The 16722-nt window shown below is 34.5% G+C and overlaps 1 protein-coding gene across 1 annotated transcript in view; it reads left to right on the forward strand.

The window, feature by feature from the left end:
* RAB18 (RAB18, member RAS oncogene family) overlaps window positions 1-16722 on the forward strand; it is a 36238-nt gene that overhangs the window by 10794 nt on the left and 8722 nt on the right. Inside the window, 1 exon segment of the mRNA XM_011972449.1 lies at window positions 12121-12182. Within this exon segment, the coding sequence (XP_011827839.1) occupies window positions 12121-12182 (62 nt within the window).

Here is a 16722-nt window from a genome sequence, read left to right on the forward strand (position 1 = left end):
TTTTTTGTGGCAGGGTCTTGTTCTGTCACCAGGCTGGAATGCAGTGGCACAAACACAGCTCACTCCAGCCTCGACCACCTGGGCTCAAGTGATCCACCTGCGCCTCCTGAACTGGAACTACAGGCACGTGCCACCATGCCCGGATGATTTTTGTATTTTTTTGGAGATAGGGTCTCACCATGTTGCTTAGGCTGATCTTGAACTCCTGGGTTCAAGCAGTCCTCCTACCTTGGCCTCCCGAAGTGCTGGGATTGCAGGTGTGAGCCACTGCTCTCAGCCTGCAAAAGTATCTTGACCAGTTTTTTTGTTTGCTTATTACATAGGAGTGTTTGATAAAAGATAGTATTAGGTTTATTTTTCTGCTATGACAGGGTCACATGGTGGTCCTTAATCAGGTACTTATCTAAGTAATTGGTAGCATAGATGGCATTGGTAAGCATGGAAATTAGATCCTGTAGAAATTAGTTATACTAATTTTATATAATCTGATTAGGCACAATTTGCTTTACGTTGTTTTTTATTTACCCCGTTTTATGTAACTTTTGAATATAAAAAGGGTGCCTTAAAAAACTATTTTCAAATAAAAACCTAGAAAATGAATGTAAAACCATTTTTCTACTTCAGACTGGCTCACACATATTTCTTAATCTATTTTAAGACTTATAATTGTTAAAATATGTGAAAATGTCTTTTGAGGGTTGGCATATTTCAACTACACTTAGACAAATTGTGGTTGTTATGGGTTGATGTTATTTCCTTAGTGAGCTTTCAAAAATACCTATGACTTCTGCTGAGCGCAGTGGCTCATGCCGATAATCCCAGCACTTTGTGAGGCCAAGGCAGGAGGATCACTTGAGCCTGGGAGGTCAAGGCTGCAGTGAGCTGTCATCGTACCCCTGTGTTCTAGCCTGGGTGATAGAGCAAGACCTGTCTCAAAAAATAAAAAAATAAAAAAAAAGAAAAAATTTCATGACAAGCTTAAATAATATTGGAATTATCTGTTCTTTAAGGGTTACATTTTACCTGTTGAATCATTCTGATCCTCCTTCCTTCTTTACCATTCCAACCTCTTCAAGTTTTCTATTCTTAGAATAGTCTTGGGAGTGTAACTGGGAAAATATTCATTTTCTCTTAAGTTAGTTGCACATAGTATTATTTTAAACTTTTCATTATCTGTGATTGTGGCTCTTCATTTCTAAAATTGTCTATTTTTGTTCTTCTCCTAAGGAATGTATCTATTTTACTGTTTTGAGGATTGCTTTAATTTTTTTCCCTTGTTCTTCCTGCTTTTCTTTTGGCATATTTTTTGGCTTGTTAACGTAAATATTAAGTCCCCTTATTTTTAATCCTTATTCTTTGTTAAAGATGTTCTCTAAGAACCAATTCTGTGTTCCATAGGTTTTGGTATGGAGTGTTTCTTTGTCATTGCTCTGGATACTTTGAATTTTTAGTTTTGTTTTCCCCTTTGAACATTTGAAATCTTTGGGCCAGGCGCAGTGGCTCACGCCTGTACTCTCAGCACTTTGGGAGGCTGAGGCAGGTGGATCACTGAAGGTCAGGAGTTCGAGACCAGCCTGGTCAACATGGTGAAACCTCAGTCTCCCCTAAAAATATAAAAATTAGCCAGGTATGTTGGCAGGTGTGTGTAATCCTAGGTACCTGGGAGGCTGAGGCAGGAGAATCACTTAAACCCAGGAGGTAGAGGTTGCAGTGAGCCAAGATCGCACCACTGCACTCCAGCCTGGGTGACAGAGACTCTATCTCAAAAAGAAAAAAAAAAAGAAAGAAACCTTTGATTTCTATACCTTAGTCTATATTCCTTAGGCTATACCTTAGTCAGAAGGCTGGGGCTAACTCCAGCCTCCCAACTTCTAATTTGGAATTCTTTTAATTATTTCACAGTATATCAACCACATATTTGACCTGAATGTCAAAGAATGCTAAATATAATTAAGAGGGAAGCAGTAAAATATGTTAATTAATTAAATGTGCCTGGGTCCACTTCTCATACTAATTCAGATTATCAGCTAGAGTTGAAAAAGAAGTAAGAGAAGGTTGAAGATAGATGACCCAGGCAAATGCAAAAATGCAAAAGTGATGTGGTAAAATTAAGCCTAAGTTAGGTAGAATTTAAGGTTAATGCACTGGACAGAATAAAGTGGATAGTATGTAATGTTGGCCCAGTAAATTAACTAAGCAGCTATAACAGTCATAAATAAGTAGGCACCAAACGTAGAAGCTCTATAAAAACTTCAAAACTCAAGAAAAGAATTCAATGAGGGCCAGGTGCGGTGACTCACACCTGTAATCCCAGCACTTTGGGATGCTGAGGAGGGCAGATCATCTGATTTCAGGAGTTCGAGACTAGCCTGTCCAACACAGTGAAACCCTGTCTCTACTAAAAATACAAAAATTAGCCAGGCATGGTGGCTCACACCTGTAGTCCTAGCCACTCGGGAGGCTAAGCCAGGAGTATCACTTGAATCCGGGAGGCAGAGATTGCAGTGAGCCGAGATTACGCCACTGCGCTGCAGCCTGGATGACAGAGCGAGACTCTGTCTCAAAGAAAAAAAAAGAATTTGATGAAAACACAGTTGTATTAGATTTGCTGCATTTCTTTTGTAGATAGATAGACCCAAAAGATACAGATAAAGGCATAGGGAATTGGACTAACACAATCAGCAAATCTTTTGAATAAAGATCTCACTACTTTAAAAGCCCATGGAACAGTTATACAGAATCAGTCTCAGACTTGACAACAACAAAGTAAATCCTAAATTGAAAAGAAGTAGAGGTTTTACAATACACATTCTTGATAATTTATTCTTTCAGAAAATATTTTTGATCTATCGTGTTTCTTACATATGAGTTCATAGCAGTATTTTTTTTTAAATTACACATTAAAGTTGATTTTTTTGATGTACAGTTTGATTTTTAACATACGTATTAAAACAAGTGTTTATGGTCATATAATTGCTACCACAGTTGGCATACCAACTAGTTCCATCATCCCCAAAACTACATGGTGCTATCGCTTTCTGTTCTATTCTAGTCTGGTCCTCCTGCCTCTAACCTCAGCAGCCACTTATCTGGTCTATAGTTTTATCTTTTTTGAGAATGTCATATAAGGGGAGTCATATGGTATGTTACCTTTGAGACTGCTTTCTCCTAGCTTGATGCCTTTGAGCTTCATCCAAGTTCCTGTGAATTGTTTGTTCCTTTTTATTGCTGAGCTATATTCCATTGTGTGGATGTACCACAGTTTTAGTTGGTTTATCTATTCATCTATTTTAAGACATTTGTGGTGTTTCTAGTTTTTAGTGATTATGAATAGTCCTGTTGTAAACATTCAGGTACAGGATTTTGTATGAATACTAATTTTTATTTCTTTAGAATACATACCCAATAATGGAATTCCTGGGTCATATGGTAAATGCATATTTAACTTTGGAAAACAGTTTGGCCATATTTTTATAAAGTGGTTGTATCATTTTTACATTCCCACTAGCTTCATATGAGAATTCTTATTCTTCTGTACCCCTCACCTTTTATATTTCTACGAGCAGCCTTTTAAATTTTCACCTTATTTTCAAATGGGTAAGTAGGTATGTGTTTGGATCTCATTGTGGTTTAATTTGAATTTTGCTAATGACTAATGAGGTTGAGTGTCTTTTTAATGTCTATACACACATTTATATAGACTGTATATATGTATTTTTTTTGCGGTGTCTGTTCAAGTTTTTCATTAATTTTTAAGTGGGTTTTTTGCTTTTTGTTGGGCTTTGAGAGTTTTTAAAATATATTCTGCATTTAAGTCCCTTATTAGATGATATATGCTTGCAAATGTTTTCCTCCCAGTCTCTGGCTTGTCTTTTCATTCGTGTAAAAGTATGTTTCTAACAGCATATGTTTTTTATTTTGATGAAATCTAATTTCTTAATTTTTCCATTTGTGGATGATGATTTCAGTGTTGTATCTTTTGTCTGGTAGAAGGTTGCAGTGATTTTCCCCTATATTTTCTTCCAGAAGTTTTATAGTTTAAAGTGTTACATTAAGTATAATTTTTTGAATTAAGTTTTGAATACAATGTAAGGTATGAAGTTCTTTTTTTTTTTTCCTGGCATATGGATATCCAGTTGTTCTAACACTATTAGTTGAAAAGACTGTCCTTTCCACACTGAATAGCTTTTGTGCTTTTGAAAAATTATCAATTGATATGAAACATACGAAGAACAACACAAAACGAAGTGGGATTTATCCCACAAAGGAAAAGTTGGTTTAACATTGAATAAAAAAATCAGTGCATACTTCACTACTTTAAACTAAAAAAGAAATATCACATAATCGTCTCAATAGATGCCGAAAATGCATTTGAGAAAAATCCAACATGTATCCTTGATAACATCACTCAGTAAACTGTGAATAGAAACCTGATAAAAGGATATATATAAAAAGCATACAGCTAACATCATACTTAATGATGAAAGAATGTTGTCCCCTTAATATAAGGAATAGAATAAGGATATAAGCTCTCACCACTTCTATTGTACTAGAAATTTTTAGGCAGGGCAGTAAGACAAGAAATGCATCCAGATTGGAAAAGAAGAATGTAAAAATCCACAGGAATACAAAATCTATATTTAAAGTGTCAATTGTATTTCTATGTATTAGTAATGAATAAAAGGAAGACGAAAAATTTAAGTACAATTTTAAATAAAAATCTATGGAATACCTAGGGCTCAATTTGCCAAAATTGTCAAAGATGTGTAATACTGAAAATTACAAAATACTTTCAGATTAATTTTTAAAGGCCTAAATGAATGGAAAGATATTACTTTTTCAGTAGCCATAAGATTTAATATTGCTAAGAGGTCAGTTCTCCCCAAAGTGATCTATAGATTCAACATAATCCCTATCAAAATCCCAGCAGGCTTGTGTTTTTAAATCAACAAGCTGATTCTAAAATTCACTAGGAAATGCGAAGGAAGTAGACTAGCCAAAACAACTTGGAAAAAACCCAAAGCTTTATCACCATTGAGTATGACTTAGCCATGGGTTTTTCATATGTGGTGTATATCATGTTGAGGAAATTCCCTTCTATTCCTAATTTGTTGAGTGTTTTTATCATGAAAGGGAATTGAATTTTGTCAAATGCGTTTTCTGCATCAAGATGATCATCACGTGTTTAAAACCTTTCATTCTCTTAATGTGATATATTACTTTGATTCATTTTTCTTGAAGTTCAACTGTTCTTGCATTCTGGGAGTAAACTTGATTGATTACTGATTCAGTCTTCTTACTGGTTATGGGTCTATTCAAGTTTTCTATTCATGAGTAAATTTTGGCAGATTGTGTATTTGTTAAAATTTGCCAATTTAATTTAGGTTATCCAATTTGTTGACATACAATTGTTCATAGTATTCTCTTATGATCCTTTTTTTTTCTGTAAAATTGGTAGTAATGGCCCTATTTTCATATCTGAGTTTTGTAATTTGAATCTTTTCTCTCACTCTCTCTTTTTTTTTTTTTTTAAGTTAATCTAGTTTAAAAGTTTGTCTATTTTGTTGATCTTTAAGAAAAAACAACTTTGGTTATCAGTTTTCCTTACTGTGTTTTATTCTCTAATTATCTTTGCTCATATTATTTGTTACTTTTGCCCTGCTAGCTTTGCACAGAGTTTACTCTTCTCTTTTAGTTCCTTAAGGTATGAAGTTAGGTTATTGACCTGAAGTTTTATTTCCTTTATAATATATTCATTTACAGCTATAAATTTCTGTGCCGGGCGTGGTGGCTCATGCCTGTAATCCTAGCGCTTTAGGAGTCCAAGGCAGGCAGATTACCTTAGGTCAGGAGGTCGAGATCTGCCTGGCCAACATGGTGAAACCCCGTTTCTACTGAAAATACAAAAATTAGCCAGGCATAGTTGCGGGCACCTGTAGTCCCAGCTACTAGGGAGGCTGGGATGGGTAAACCACTTGAACCCAAGAGGCAGAGGTTGCAGTGAGCCAGTATCGCACTACTGCATTCCAGCCTGGGTGACAGAGCAAGACTCCATCTCAAAAAAAAATGTCTGTTAACATTGCTTTCACTACATTCCCTAAGTTTTAATATATTGTATTTTTATTAGTCTCAAGGCATTCTCTAATTTTTCTCTATGATTTTTATTGGTTGTTTAAAAGGGTATTGTTTCATTTTCATGTATTCGTGAATTTGCCAGTATTCCTTCTGATATTAATTTCTAGGTTTATTCCATTGTAATCAGAAAAGTGGTTTGCATGATTTCATTGTTTTTATATGTATTAAGACTTGTTTTGTAGCCAACGTATGGCCTATCCTGGAGAATGTTTCATGTACACTTGAAAAAAATTTGTTGTTGTACGGAGTATTCTGTTGGCTCTAACTGGCCTTGAAATCCTTCATTTTCTGTTGATAATATATCTCAGTACCCTATTCATAATTGGAAGTGGTGTATTAAAATCTCTGACTGTTTATCATATGAAAAAGACCCTTGCACATGCATGTTTATAGCAACACAATTCACAATTGCAAAAATATGGAACCAGCCCAAATGCCCAGCAATCAACGAGTAGATAAAATGTGGCATATGTATACCATGGAATACCACTTAGCCATGAAAAGGAATAAAATAATGACATTTGCAGCAAACTGGCTGGAATTGGAGACCATTATTCTAAGTGAAGTAACTCAGGAATGGAAAACCAAACATTGTATGTTCTCATTTATAAGTGGGAGCTAAGCTATGAAGACACAGAGGCATAAGAATGATATAGTGGACCTTGGGGACTCAGGGAGAGGGATAAAATAACTGCACACTGGGTACAGTGCGCACTGCCCGAGTGATGGGTGCACCAAAATCTCGGAAATTACCCTAAAGAACTTATCCATGTAACCACATACCACCTGTTCCTAAAAACCTATTGAAATAAAAAAAAGTAAAATAAAGTATGTGGGAGGATTAAAAAAAAAAAAAAAAAGAGGGTGATGTGCTCTGGTTCTGTGGGGAGAGGAGGGGGGAGGCATGAAAGCTCCACGTTAGGGACCCTCCCAGACCTCATCCTTATGTGTTTTTCTTTTTGGTTGGTCCTGATATTGTATCCTTTGTAATAAAACTGTAATTGTAAAAATCTAAATAAAATGTAATTTGTAAAAAAAAAAAAAAAAAAAAGAAAAAAGACGTTTTGGAATTCTGTCAGGCAATAAAAATAATCAGTATTTTCAGTGGAGGGCTTGTGTTTAGGAAAATAAATACATAGAATCTCCTACTGTTGTAACACTGTTTTTCCATTTAATTCTATCAGTGTTTGCTTCATATATATTGGACTTCTGTTCTATGGTGTATATGTTTATAATTGTTGTATCTTCTTGAGAATTGGCCTTTTTATCAAAATATTTTGTCTTTGGTCTCCTAACAGTTTTTGACTTAAAAGTCTTATTTTGTCTGATTTTAGTATAATTACCTTTGTTTTCTTTTGGTTACTATTTGTTTGGAATATCTTTTCCTGTCCTTTCACTCTCAACGTATTTCTAGACCAAAAGTGAATCTCTGATAGAAAGCATGTAGTTGAATTTTTAAAAAGTATTCTGCCAATCTTTTGATAAGAGAGTTTATTCTATTTGCATTTAATATACCAATAAGGAAGGACTTCTGCCATTTTGCTATTTATTTCCTTAAAGAGTTTTTGTTTCTGAATTCTTCCATTACTGCCTTCTTTTATGTTTAGGATTTTTCATAATAATATGCTTTGACTCTCTTCACATTTCCTTTTTTATCTATATTCTATAAATATTTCCTTTGTGATCTATTTCAGTAAATTCTGGTAGCTTTTAATCTTTCAAGGAAATTGTCCCTTTTATCTGGGTTGTCAAATTTATTGGCATAAACTTGTTCATAACATTCTGTCATTCCTTTAACCTCTGTACAATCTATGAATGGTGTGATTTTTTTTTTCATCCTTTATAATGTTTTTTGGCTTCTTTTTCCTGATCAATTTGACTAGAAGTTTTATCAGTTTTATTGGTTTTCTTATAGAACCAACTTTTGGATTCATGGATTTTTGTTGTTGTTTTTCTGTTTTTAATTTCTGGTTTGAACTTTATTTTCTTTCTTCTACTTCTTTGGATTTAATATGCTGCTTTTTCTGTTGTCTTAATTTAGAAGCCTAAGTCATTGATTTTAGGTTACTTTTCTAATGTGAGCATTTAGTGCTATAAATGTTCCTATAAGTATTGCTTTAGTGGCATCATACAAATTTTAATGTTATGTTTTTCTTTTCATTTAAAATATTTAATTTAAAATACTTAGAACAATTTCATTATGATGTCTTTGAGTTTTTCTTCTTTTTTTGTTTTTTGCCAGCGGCTTATTGAACTTTTTTGATCTGTAGATTTATATTTTTCATCAAATTTGAAAAATTTCAGCCATTATTTCTTCAGATATATTTTTCCTCCCATCTCTCTTGTTTTTCATCAACTCCATTGTTTGCATATTAGGCTGCTTGAAGTTGTCCCACAGATGATTGATGGTCTCTCATTTTCTTTGAATCTTTTCTTTCTGCTTCCTTTTGGGTAGTTTCTATTGCTGTGTCATCACATTCACTGATGTTTTCCTCTTCAGCGTCTAATTTGCTGTTAATCCCATCCAGTGTATTTTTCATCTTAGACATTGCCATTTTTACCTTTTTTTTTTTTTTTTTTTTAGACAAGGTCTTGCTCTGTCACCCAGGCTGGAGTGCAGTGGTGCAAACATGGCTCATTGCAGCCCCTGTCTCTTATACACATCTAGATGTGTATAAGAGACAGGCTGTTAATCCCATCCAGTGTATTTTTCATCTTAGACATTGCCATTTTTACCTTTTTTTTTTTTTTTTTTTTTTTTTGAGACAGGGTGTTGCTGTGTTATCCAGGCTAGAGTGCAGTAGCACAACCATTGCTCATTTCAGCCTCGACCTTTCAGGTTCAAACCATCCTCGTACCTCAGCCTCCTGAGAAGCTGGGACTACAGGCACAAGCCACCATGCCTGGCTAATTTTAAAATTTTATTTTTGGCCGGGTGTGGTGGCTCACGCCTGTAATCCCCTTTGGGAGGCCTAGGCGGGCGGATCACGAGGTCAGGAGATTGAGACCATCCTGGCTAACATGGTGAAACCTTGTCTCTACTAAAAATACAAAAAATTAGTCAGGCGTGGTGGCGGGCGCTTGTAGTCCCAGCAGCTGGGGAGGCTGAGGCAGGAGAATGGCGTGACCCTGGGAGGCAGAGCTTGCTGTGAACCGAGATCGCTGCCACTACACTCCAGCCTGGGCGACACAGCAAGACTCTGTCTCAAAAAAGAAAAAAAAAATTTATTATTTATTTTGTCAAGACAAAGTCTCGCTATTTTGCCAGGGTTGGTCTTGAACTCCTGGCCTCAAGTGATCCTCCCACCTCAGCCTCTCAAAGGGTTGGAATTATAGGCATGAGCCACTGTGCCCAGCCCATTTTCATCTTTAGAAAGTTCTATTTGATCTTTTTTTATGTCACTCATGTCTACTTAACTTTTTGAACATGTGGTATATAGTTGTAACATCTGTGTCAGTACTGAGGTAGTTTTTAATTGATTGATTTTTCTCCTCTTGGACAAGACATATACTTCTGCTTCCATTAATATCTTTTGGTCTCCCATTCACATATATCTACTGTTGAGTTCATATTTGCTTTGGCCTTTTTCATGAAGGTTGTTTTAGTTAAAACTAGATAATATAATTAATGGAACCTTTGAAATAAGCAGTAAGTGCCACATGAAAATTTACCAGTGTGCCCAAAAAAAGATTCTTGCAAAGAAACTGAATTAAAGATCATATTAAAAATGCAAACACAAATGGACAAGAAAAAGCTGAGATGACAGTTCTTCTGTTTCTGTTGTGAGCTCCATGTTATCCACATAAAGAGATTGAAAAGACAGTTTAATCAAATTTGGTAAGAAACTGGCAAAATCAAATCTCTCAAAAAGACTCCCACTGCTGGAACCAATTAAGGCAAATTATCAGCCACTTACAAAAGAGAAGCATGGTGAAGAAGCAGTTTTAGCATGTGAGAGCTGAACAGCTCAATTGCTGCGTGTGAGATTCACTTGCTGCATGTGAGATTCACCAGAGGAACCTAGGGAAGATGACTGGGGACTTTAGGGGTCTGGATTTAGATTAGGTGCCCCTTCAGGCTACCTGTGTCTGTTAGCTTTGATGGCAAGACGACAGTGGGCAGTGTCTCCTGTGGATGGTATTGGTAAGTTTCAGATATAATATGTCAAAAGCATAACTTAGAGACATTGTTAGTTATTCACATGCAAATTATTCTTATGTCAGAGACAGTCATTAGACTGTTGACAACAAACATGCAAAACCAGGAAATAAGAAAAGAAAGAGGAGATGGGGTATGGGAAGAAAACACATACATTCTGGAAGTGGTGGGTTTCTTTTCTTGGGTAAACAAATTAGCTGATAGTTAGGAAAGATGTTTGTCTGCTCTTGAACATGTACCTGGGATTATTAAGAAAAAAAAATTAGTTATTTATATACTTCCTGAAAAACCTTGAGAATTTAACTGTAGAGTGTGCATGACAGAGGCTATCTCTGTGTAATGTCTGCCAGTGGCTATCATTTAGTACCTGCACCAAGTCAGAACCATTTTCCTTTTCTGAATTTTCTCAGGTTTTGTGCTTTTTTTTTTTAACTTTTTTCTTTTTAAAAGCAATAGGAAGAAAATGTAGATAATTTCATGTTTATGTAGATGGTTCCACTTTTAAAATGGTATGGTAGCTTCTTTATTTAGACCTGGTAAATAAAAGATTATTTAGCATGTGGGATTTTTTGTTTGTTTGACTGTGAAGAAATTTTATATTTAGGTTTTTCTTGGACTGTGTAATCAGCACTGTCCTTTTACTAATGGTTGCCCGTCATTCTAGGCTTTATCAACTCCTTTATCACCCCAGCTGAAAACACCAAACTTAAAAAAATATATATTTGGTATACAGAAAGACCTGGCATAATGCACATTTTGAATATGCATTTTTATTACCGAATTTGTATTTGTAATGGATCACCACAAGTCTTCCAAGAATTACGAATATATTTCCATATTGGTGACAGGTGTTCTATTAAGCATTTAGTATGTGAGGGTGCTGTTCATCTTAGTTGGTGCTGTTCTGAATTAATTGTGACAAGCTAATAAGATCTTTTGAAAGTTTCTTTCCAAGCTTCTTGAGCTAATGTTTTCCCTCTGGCCAGTGGGGTAGACTGAACTCTTTAAAGACCTGTGGGCAGTTGCTGTTCATTTAAGCCAGATGGCATGTGTCAACTCCTTTTCCTGGAAAGGGAGCGGTTTCTTTTTTGGCTGCTGTAATGAAGCCTTGTGTGACTTCTTATGAAACTCTTTTCTTTACATAAATTAGTACTTATAGAAGCTTTTCATAGAACTTTGGGCACTCCTCTTTCACTTATGAAGATTCTTAGATGGTTGTATATAAATGTTTTCATGTATAAATTCTTTTATTGAAGTTGTGCTGTAGCAGGTTATCATTGATTAGGTTATCACATAAAAATAGTATTTTTTTTTAGGATAAAAACAAAATAAAGAAATTATATGACAAAGAGTGAGGGACCCTTTTATATTTTTACTGGTTCCCCAAGCTGCTTACAGTCAAGATCTGAGTTAGTGGTTGGCTGACAGTGGACAGCACTCTTAACGGTAGCATGTGGATGCTTAGGGAGCCCCTGGAAGCTGCCATGATCCACGGTCAGTCATGCATAATCTTCATGTGAGCACTGTAATTGCAGCTCTTGACTTTTAGCTCGCAGAGTGAGTTATTACCTTAAACTGAATTTTGTTTTTCCTTTTTGGAAGAATGGAAGGTAGGTGAGTGAGTGAATTCTACAAGCATTTGATTTTTATTTATCCTGATTAAATCCTAAGATCCTGGATTTTATCTGCACATCCAGAATTCTAAGAATTTGGGGTGTGAACTGGGCATGTGATAAAGGTGACTTTTCTGTTTTCTGGTTTTCTTGGTAATGGATGTTAAAAGTCTGTTTTACTGGGAGACTTATCAAAATTTTCATTTCTTTAAGGTGTTGACTTTAAGGTGAAAACAATTTCAGTGGATGGAAATAAGGCTAAACTTGCAATATGGGTAAGAGCTTTTAAAATGTATTTTGAAAATATTAAACTTTACTTTTTAAGGATGCAGAAATTGATTTGTGTAGTGTTCTAGAGGTGGTGAATGAACAATTTGTATTAAATAACTTTTGGGAGATTTGATACTGATTAAAGGATAAACAGTAATATAATTGGGTAATTAGGCAGCTATGTTTTGTTTAAATTTTTACAATGCATAATTCTTTATGAATATTTCAAAACAGAACAGAATGTTAAAAAATCATCTCATCTGCCAAAGAGAATCATAATTGGATATGTTTCTTTAAGTTTTAAAAAGACCGTCTAGACTGAACTAACACTAAAGGTAATTGTTAAGGGGAGGAGGAATGACGTGATGTTTAGGAAAAATTTTATTTTTCTTGTTTGTTAGTATAGATATTTATAAAATTTGAGGTTTCAAACTTTGGGCTTATTTTTAATGCCTCGTTTTTCCTTACTGACTTCTTTTCATTTTCCTGTGAATCCAACCATTCTGATCCCCATTGCTGTACTAGCTAGACCTCCTCATGCTAGTGTCAGATAAGGTAGCATTAACTGTCAAAAATATCCAAGATGCTTAGTGTCTATGTTTGTCTCTCTGTGTGTCTCCCTTTTATCAGTCTATTTACCCATCTACATACCGATCTATCTATATCTGTCTATCTAAATATGATCGGTACTATATATACATATGTTAATTCTAAATATATACTGTTTTATATATCTAATTTCCACATATGCTCTGATAATTATACATATATGTTTGTAACATAAGAAATCATATTAGAACTGATCAGCAGTCATCAAATCGAGACATATTTCCACAAGATGGTTAAATGGTAAATGCTGTTTGTACATCAGTCACAGATTGAAAACAGCAAGTGTTCATGCATTGTATGATGTCATATTTCTTGGCATTCTCTGAATGGCACACTGTTTCTAATACACATTTATCCCCAAATAACAAATAACTGTGTAAGTGTGTTTAATGTTTTTATGTCAGTTTTTCCTAACATACACTACTTTAAATTTGTTAACTTGTTTGCCCCTTTCCCGCAAATATATTTAATATCAATCAGAACAGTAATGTCTAACAGAGAACAATTTGGAAAATGTTGGACTAGACTATGGTAAAATGTGTTGAACGATGTAAGAATGCTGGCTTTTTCCATACTAAAGTAGGGGCCTGATTTCCATATGCTTTTCGTGGTTGATTTATTATCCCTTTCCGTCCTTGCTGCTGCTTTGTGAAATATATAGAGTAGTATCTGAGGCTTGCTGGTTGCAGTGAGATTTTTCTCTCATAGTTTCATTTTGTTTTAAATTTACTTTCTAGTTCCTGCCTAATAAAAAGGCTGGCAGGTATTATTTAAGAGACATTTTTACCATAGGCCTATAAACATTCTTTAAAGAAGAGAGATTTTCCCCCTGGCTGTAAGAATAATACAGGGTCATTCTAAAAAGGATAATTGAGACAGTAAGACAGTAGTAGAGAAGAATGTCCATAAAAGTATACCACTGAGTACATTTTAGTGAGCATTCTTTAAAATATCTAGGGATATGTATACATACCACTATACATACGAGTATGTGAGTTTTCCAAAACAAAGAGATTATATCTTACATTTTTAAACCTGTTTGTCCTCCTTTCCTACCACCTCACCCCCACACACAGTATGTGCTGTATCCATTTAGATGGCCACCTAGTATTCCATTTCATAGCTGTACTTTAGTCAACCTTCAGTGAGAGATACTTACATTTTTGCCAGCTTTTCACAAAGATTAGAGCTCTTTGAGCATTCTGATTTATACGTCTGTGTGTACGTGTCCAGTTACTTTAAAATGTGTAGCTGGAAGTAGAAATAAATATGAAGTCTTAACATTAATGTACACCAAAAAGCCTTTTTTTCAGTTTATACTCCCACCAATTATATTTATATTCATTCTGCCACATCCTTATCTATACTGTTATCATTCTTTGTTTTTGCCTCTGAGTGTTGCTGTTTTACTTATATTTGCATTTCTTTTGATAAGAGATTTTTGCCTATTTATTGATCATTTTAAAAAATAAGTTTTCTTTTACATATTTTACCCATTTTATATGTTAGCATTCATCTTTTTTGTCATTAAAGTCTTTATATAATAAAAATATTAGCTCTTTGTCATGTGGTACAATTTTCTAATCTATCATTTGCCTTTAAAATCGTGTTTCAGTTGAATATATGTTTGTGTTCTTGTGTGTGTGTAATACTAACTGCCATATGCTACAGATTTTTTTTTCCAGTTTGTCATTTACCTTCCAATATTGTTAAGGATGAATATGGGGATGGGGAGGTGAAGAGGAGGTAAAGGATGTTCTTGTCATACCAAGGTTTTAATGTTTATATGGTTAGATTAGCTATTTTCATCATGGCATTTGGGTGTAATGTATTTAGGAAGGCCTTTCCTCTCTATTAGAAATATATGAATCCATATTGCCTAATTCTTCTATAGTTTTATTTATAAAATAAAATGAGTTTCTCTCCTACTTGGAAGCTTTTTCTAGGATGAAATGGAATAGTTAAGCATAGCCCTGCCCCTCCTGCCTCCTGAAAGTGCATACGCACCATGACCTTGTTTTCTTCTACTGCCTTTTTCTATGTCCTTACTTCACTTTCACTCCCTCCATCTATTATTAAGCCTTTCTAGATCTTTCCTAGCCCTGAATTTCCTAGCCCTGATCTATATATCTTTCAGTAATTTCTTCTCTTCTTCCTCCATCAGAAAATAAAACCACAGGATAGAGACAAAAAGCTATACTTCATTTATCTTACAAAGATGTTATTATACCTACCACATATTCCTGTTTTGAAAACAAACACAAGCAACAATCTAACTTCTATTTAAGCATATACACTTTATAGTTACTATAAATCCTGATCCAATGCTATTGCACATGGTTCCCTCCACCCTCTAAATTATAACACCTATTTAAACATTTTTATAAGTGAATCCAAAAATGGCAAGGCTCTAAACATCTGGCCTAATTATTAATAAATATTCACAAGCAAAGTTTCAAAGTCAAGTGTAGTATTTCAACATTAAAACTTTCTTGCTATGGTTTTTACTTTTAAAACATCGGGATTTATGGATATTTTAACTGGAATTGCAGTTCTGATTTTTATGTTGTGTTTCATTAAGGCAGTTTTTGAAGTTGATCTCAATGAAGACCAGAGAGAACAAATTTCATGTTCACTTGTTTTTCTGCCAGCTCTGGAACTTATGGACACAGTTTCCATATGCAAATAGAATAAACTTTTTTCCTGTTATCACAAAGTCTTGGGGCTAAAATATTTCATACTTGGTCTTTGCCCCAAACTATTTGTTATGAGTATAGAACAGTGTTCCATGTATGGAAAAATAGCTGCTGCTTAAATTTCCAAATTCACTAATTCACTGTTCCAAACCCAAGGCTTGTCTTTTCAATAATGGCTTTTCCTTCCTTTTTTCTTTCTTTCTCTCTAAAGAAGATAGTCTGTACTACTAAAAGTTAAATGCTTAACATGGTGCAATTCTCGAAGTTATAATGTATCTGGATACTGAATAATTTGAATATTACTAATTTGTCATTTTTTGCATATAAGCAAATCGCCAGGATACGTTCTCATAATGATTTGTCATTTTAAAATATACATTTTTTATTGAGTTTTTATGAATCAGATTGTGTGAAATAGGTACTAGTACAAGGCTATGAAGAGCATTTCTAGTTTCTTATTGTATATATTACCAATTGCTTCCTAAAAGCGGTGACACTTTTACTGATATACATAGTAATCATTTTACTATGATATGCATAGTAGTTATATCTTTTGGCTTCTAGTTGATTACTTTTTCTTTCCCTGCAAATTTGGGTTTTGATTACTTGAGCATAGTGATCAAAAAAGATCACTGGGCATCCATGTGCCATTTCATTAATGATTATTAGACTACAATATTGACTTGTCTCGTTACCAAAGTTATAATCTGCTTTAGATAGCAAGTTCACTTTGCTTTAAGCAGCTTTTAATTCATATTATTGTTCTTGAAAAGTTGAGTAAATACGCAAATTGAATGATTTTAAAATCCAAAGCAGGTTTTGTAAGAAACTTAAGAGGCAGCAAGAATTTTTGTAAAGAGAAAAATCATTTATTTTATAAATTTATCTGTTTAGAACATTTACTTTAAATCTGTTACTTCTTCACTTAAGCATGGCAGGGTGGGGATTAGTTTCTGTGGTGGTGAGAATCTGGAAGGAAAGGCATTCAAATTTATGTAAGTATATCTGTGGAAGAGTGGTGAATGTTCAAAGTGGTTTACATTGGAAAGTTACTTTCCTTTTAAGTTTCTCTTCTGGGGTTATAAATGACCGCAGATCCTCCCTACTGTGTTGCTGAAGCCCCTCAAGCCCCTGGTTTGAATTCCTCTCCAATCTTATAAACCTCTTACAGGTTATTCTAGCACTTTTTATATCTAGAGGAGCTTCTGCTTGTCCCATAGAAAACCCTCATTTACAGCAG

The sequence above is a fragment of the Mandrillus leucophaeus genome, unplaced genomic scaffold (assembly GCF_000951045.1).
Source record: "Mandrillus leucophaeus isolate KB7577 unplaced genomic scaffold, Mleu.le_1.0 Scaffold1291, whole genome shotgun sequence".
Lineage (NCBI taxonomy): Eukaryota > Metazoa > Chordata > Mammalia > Primates > Cercopithecidae > Mandrillus > Mandrillus leucophaeus.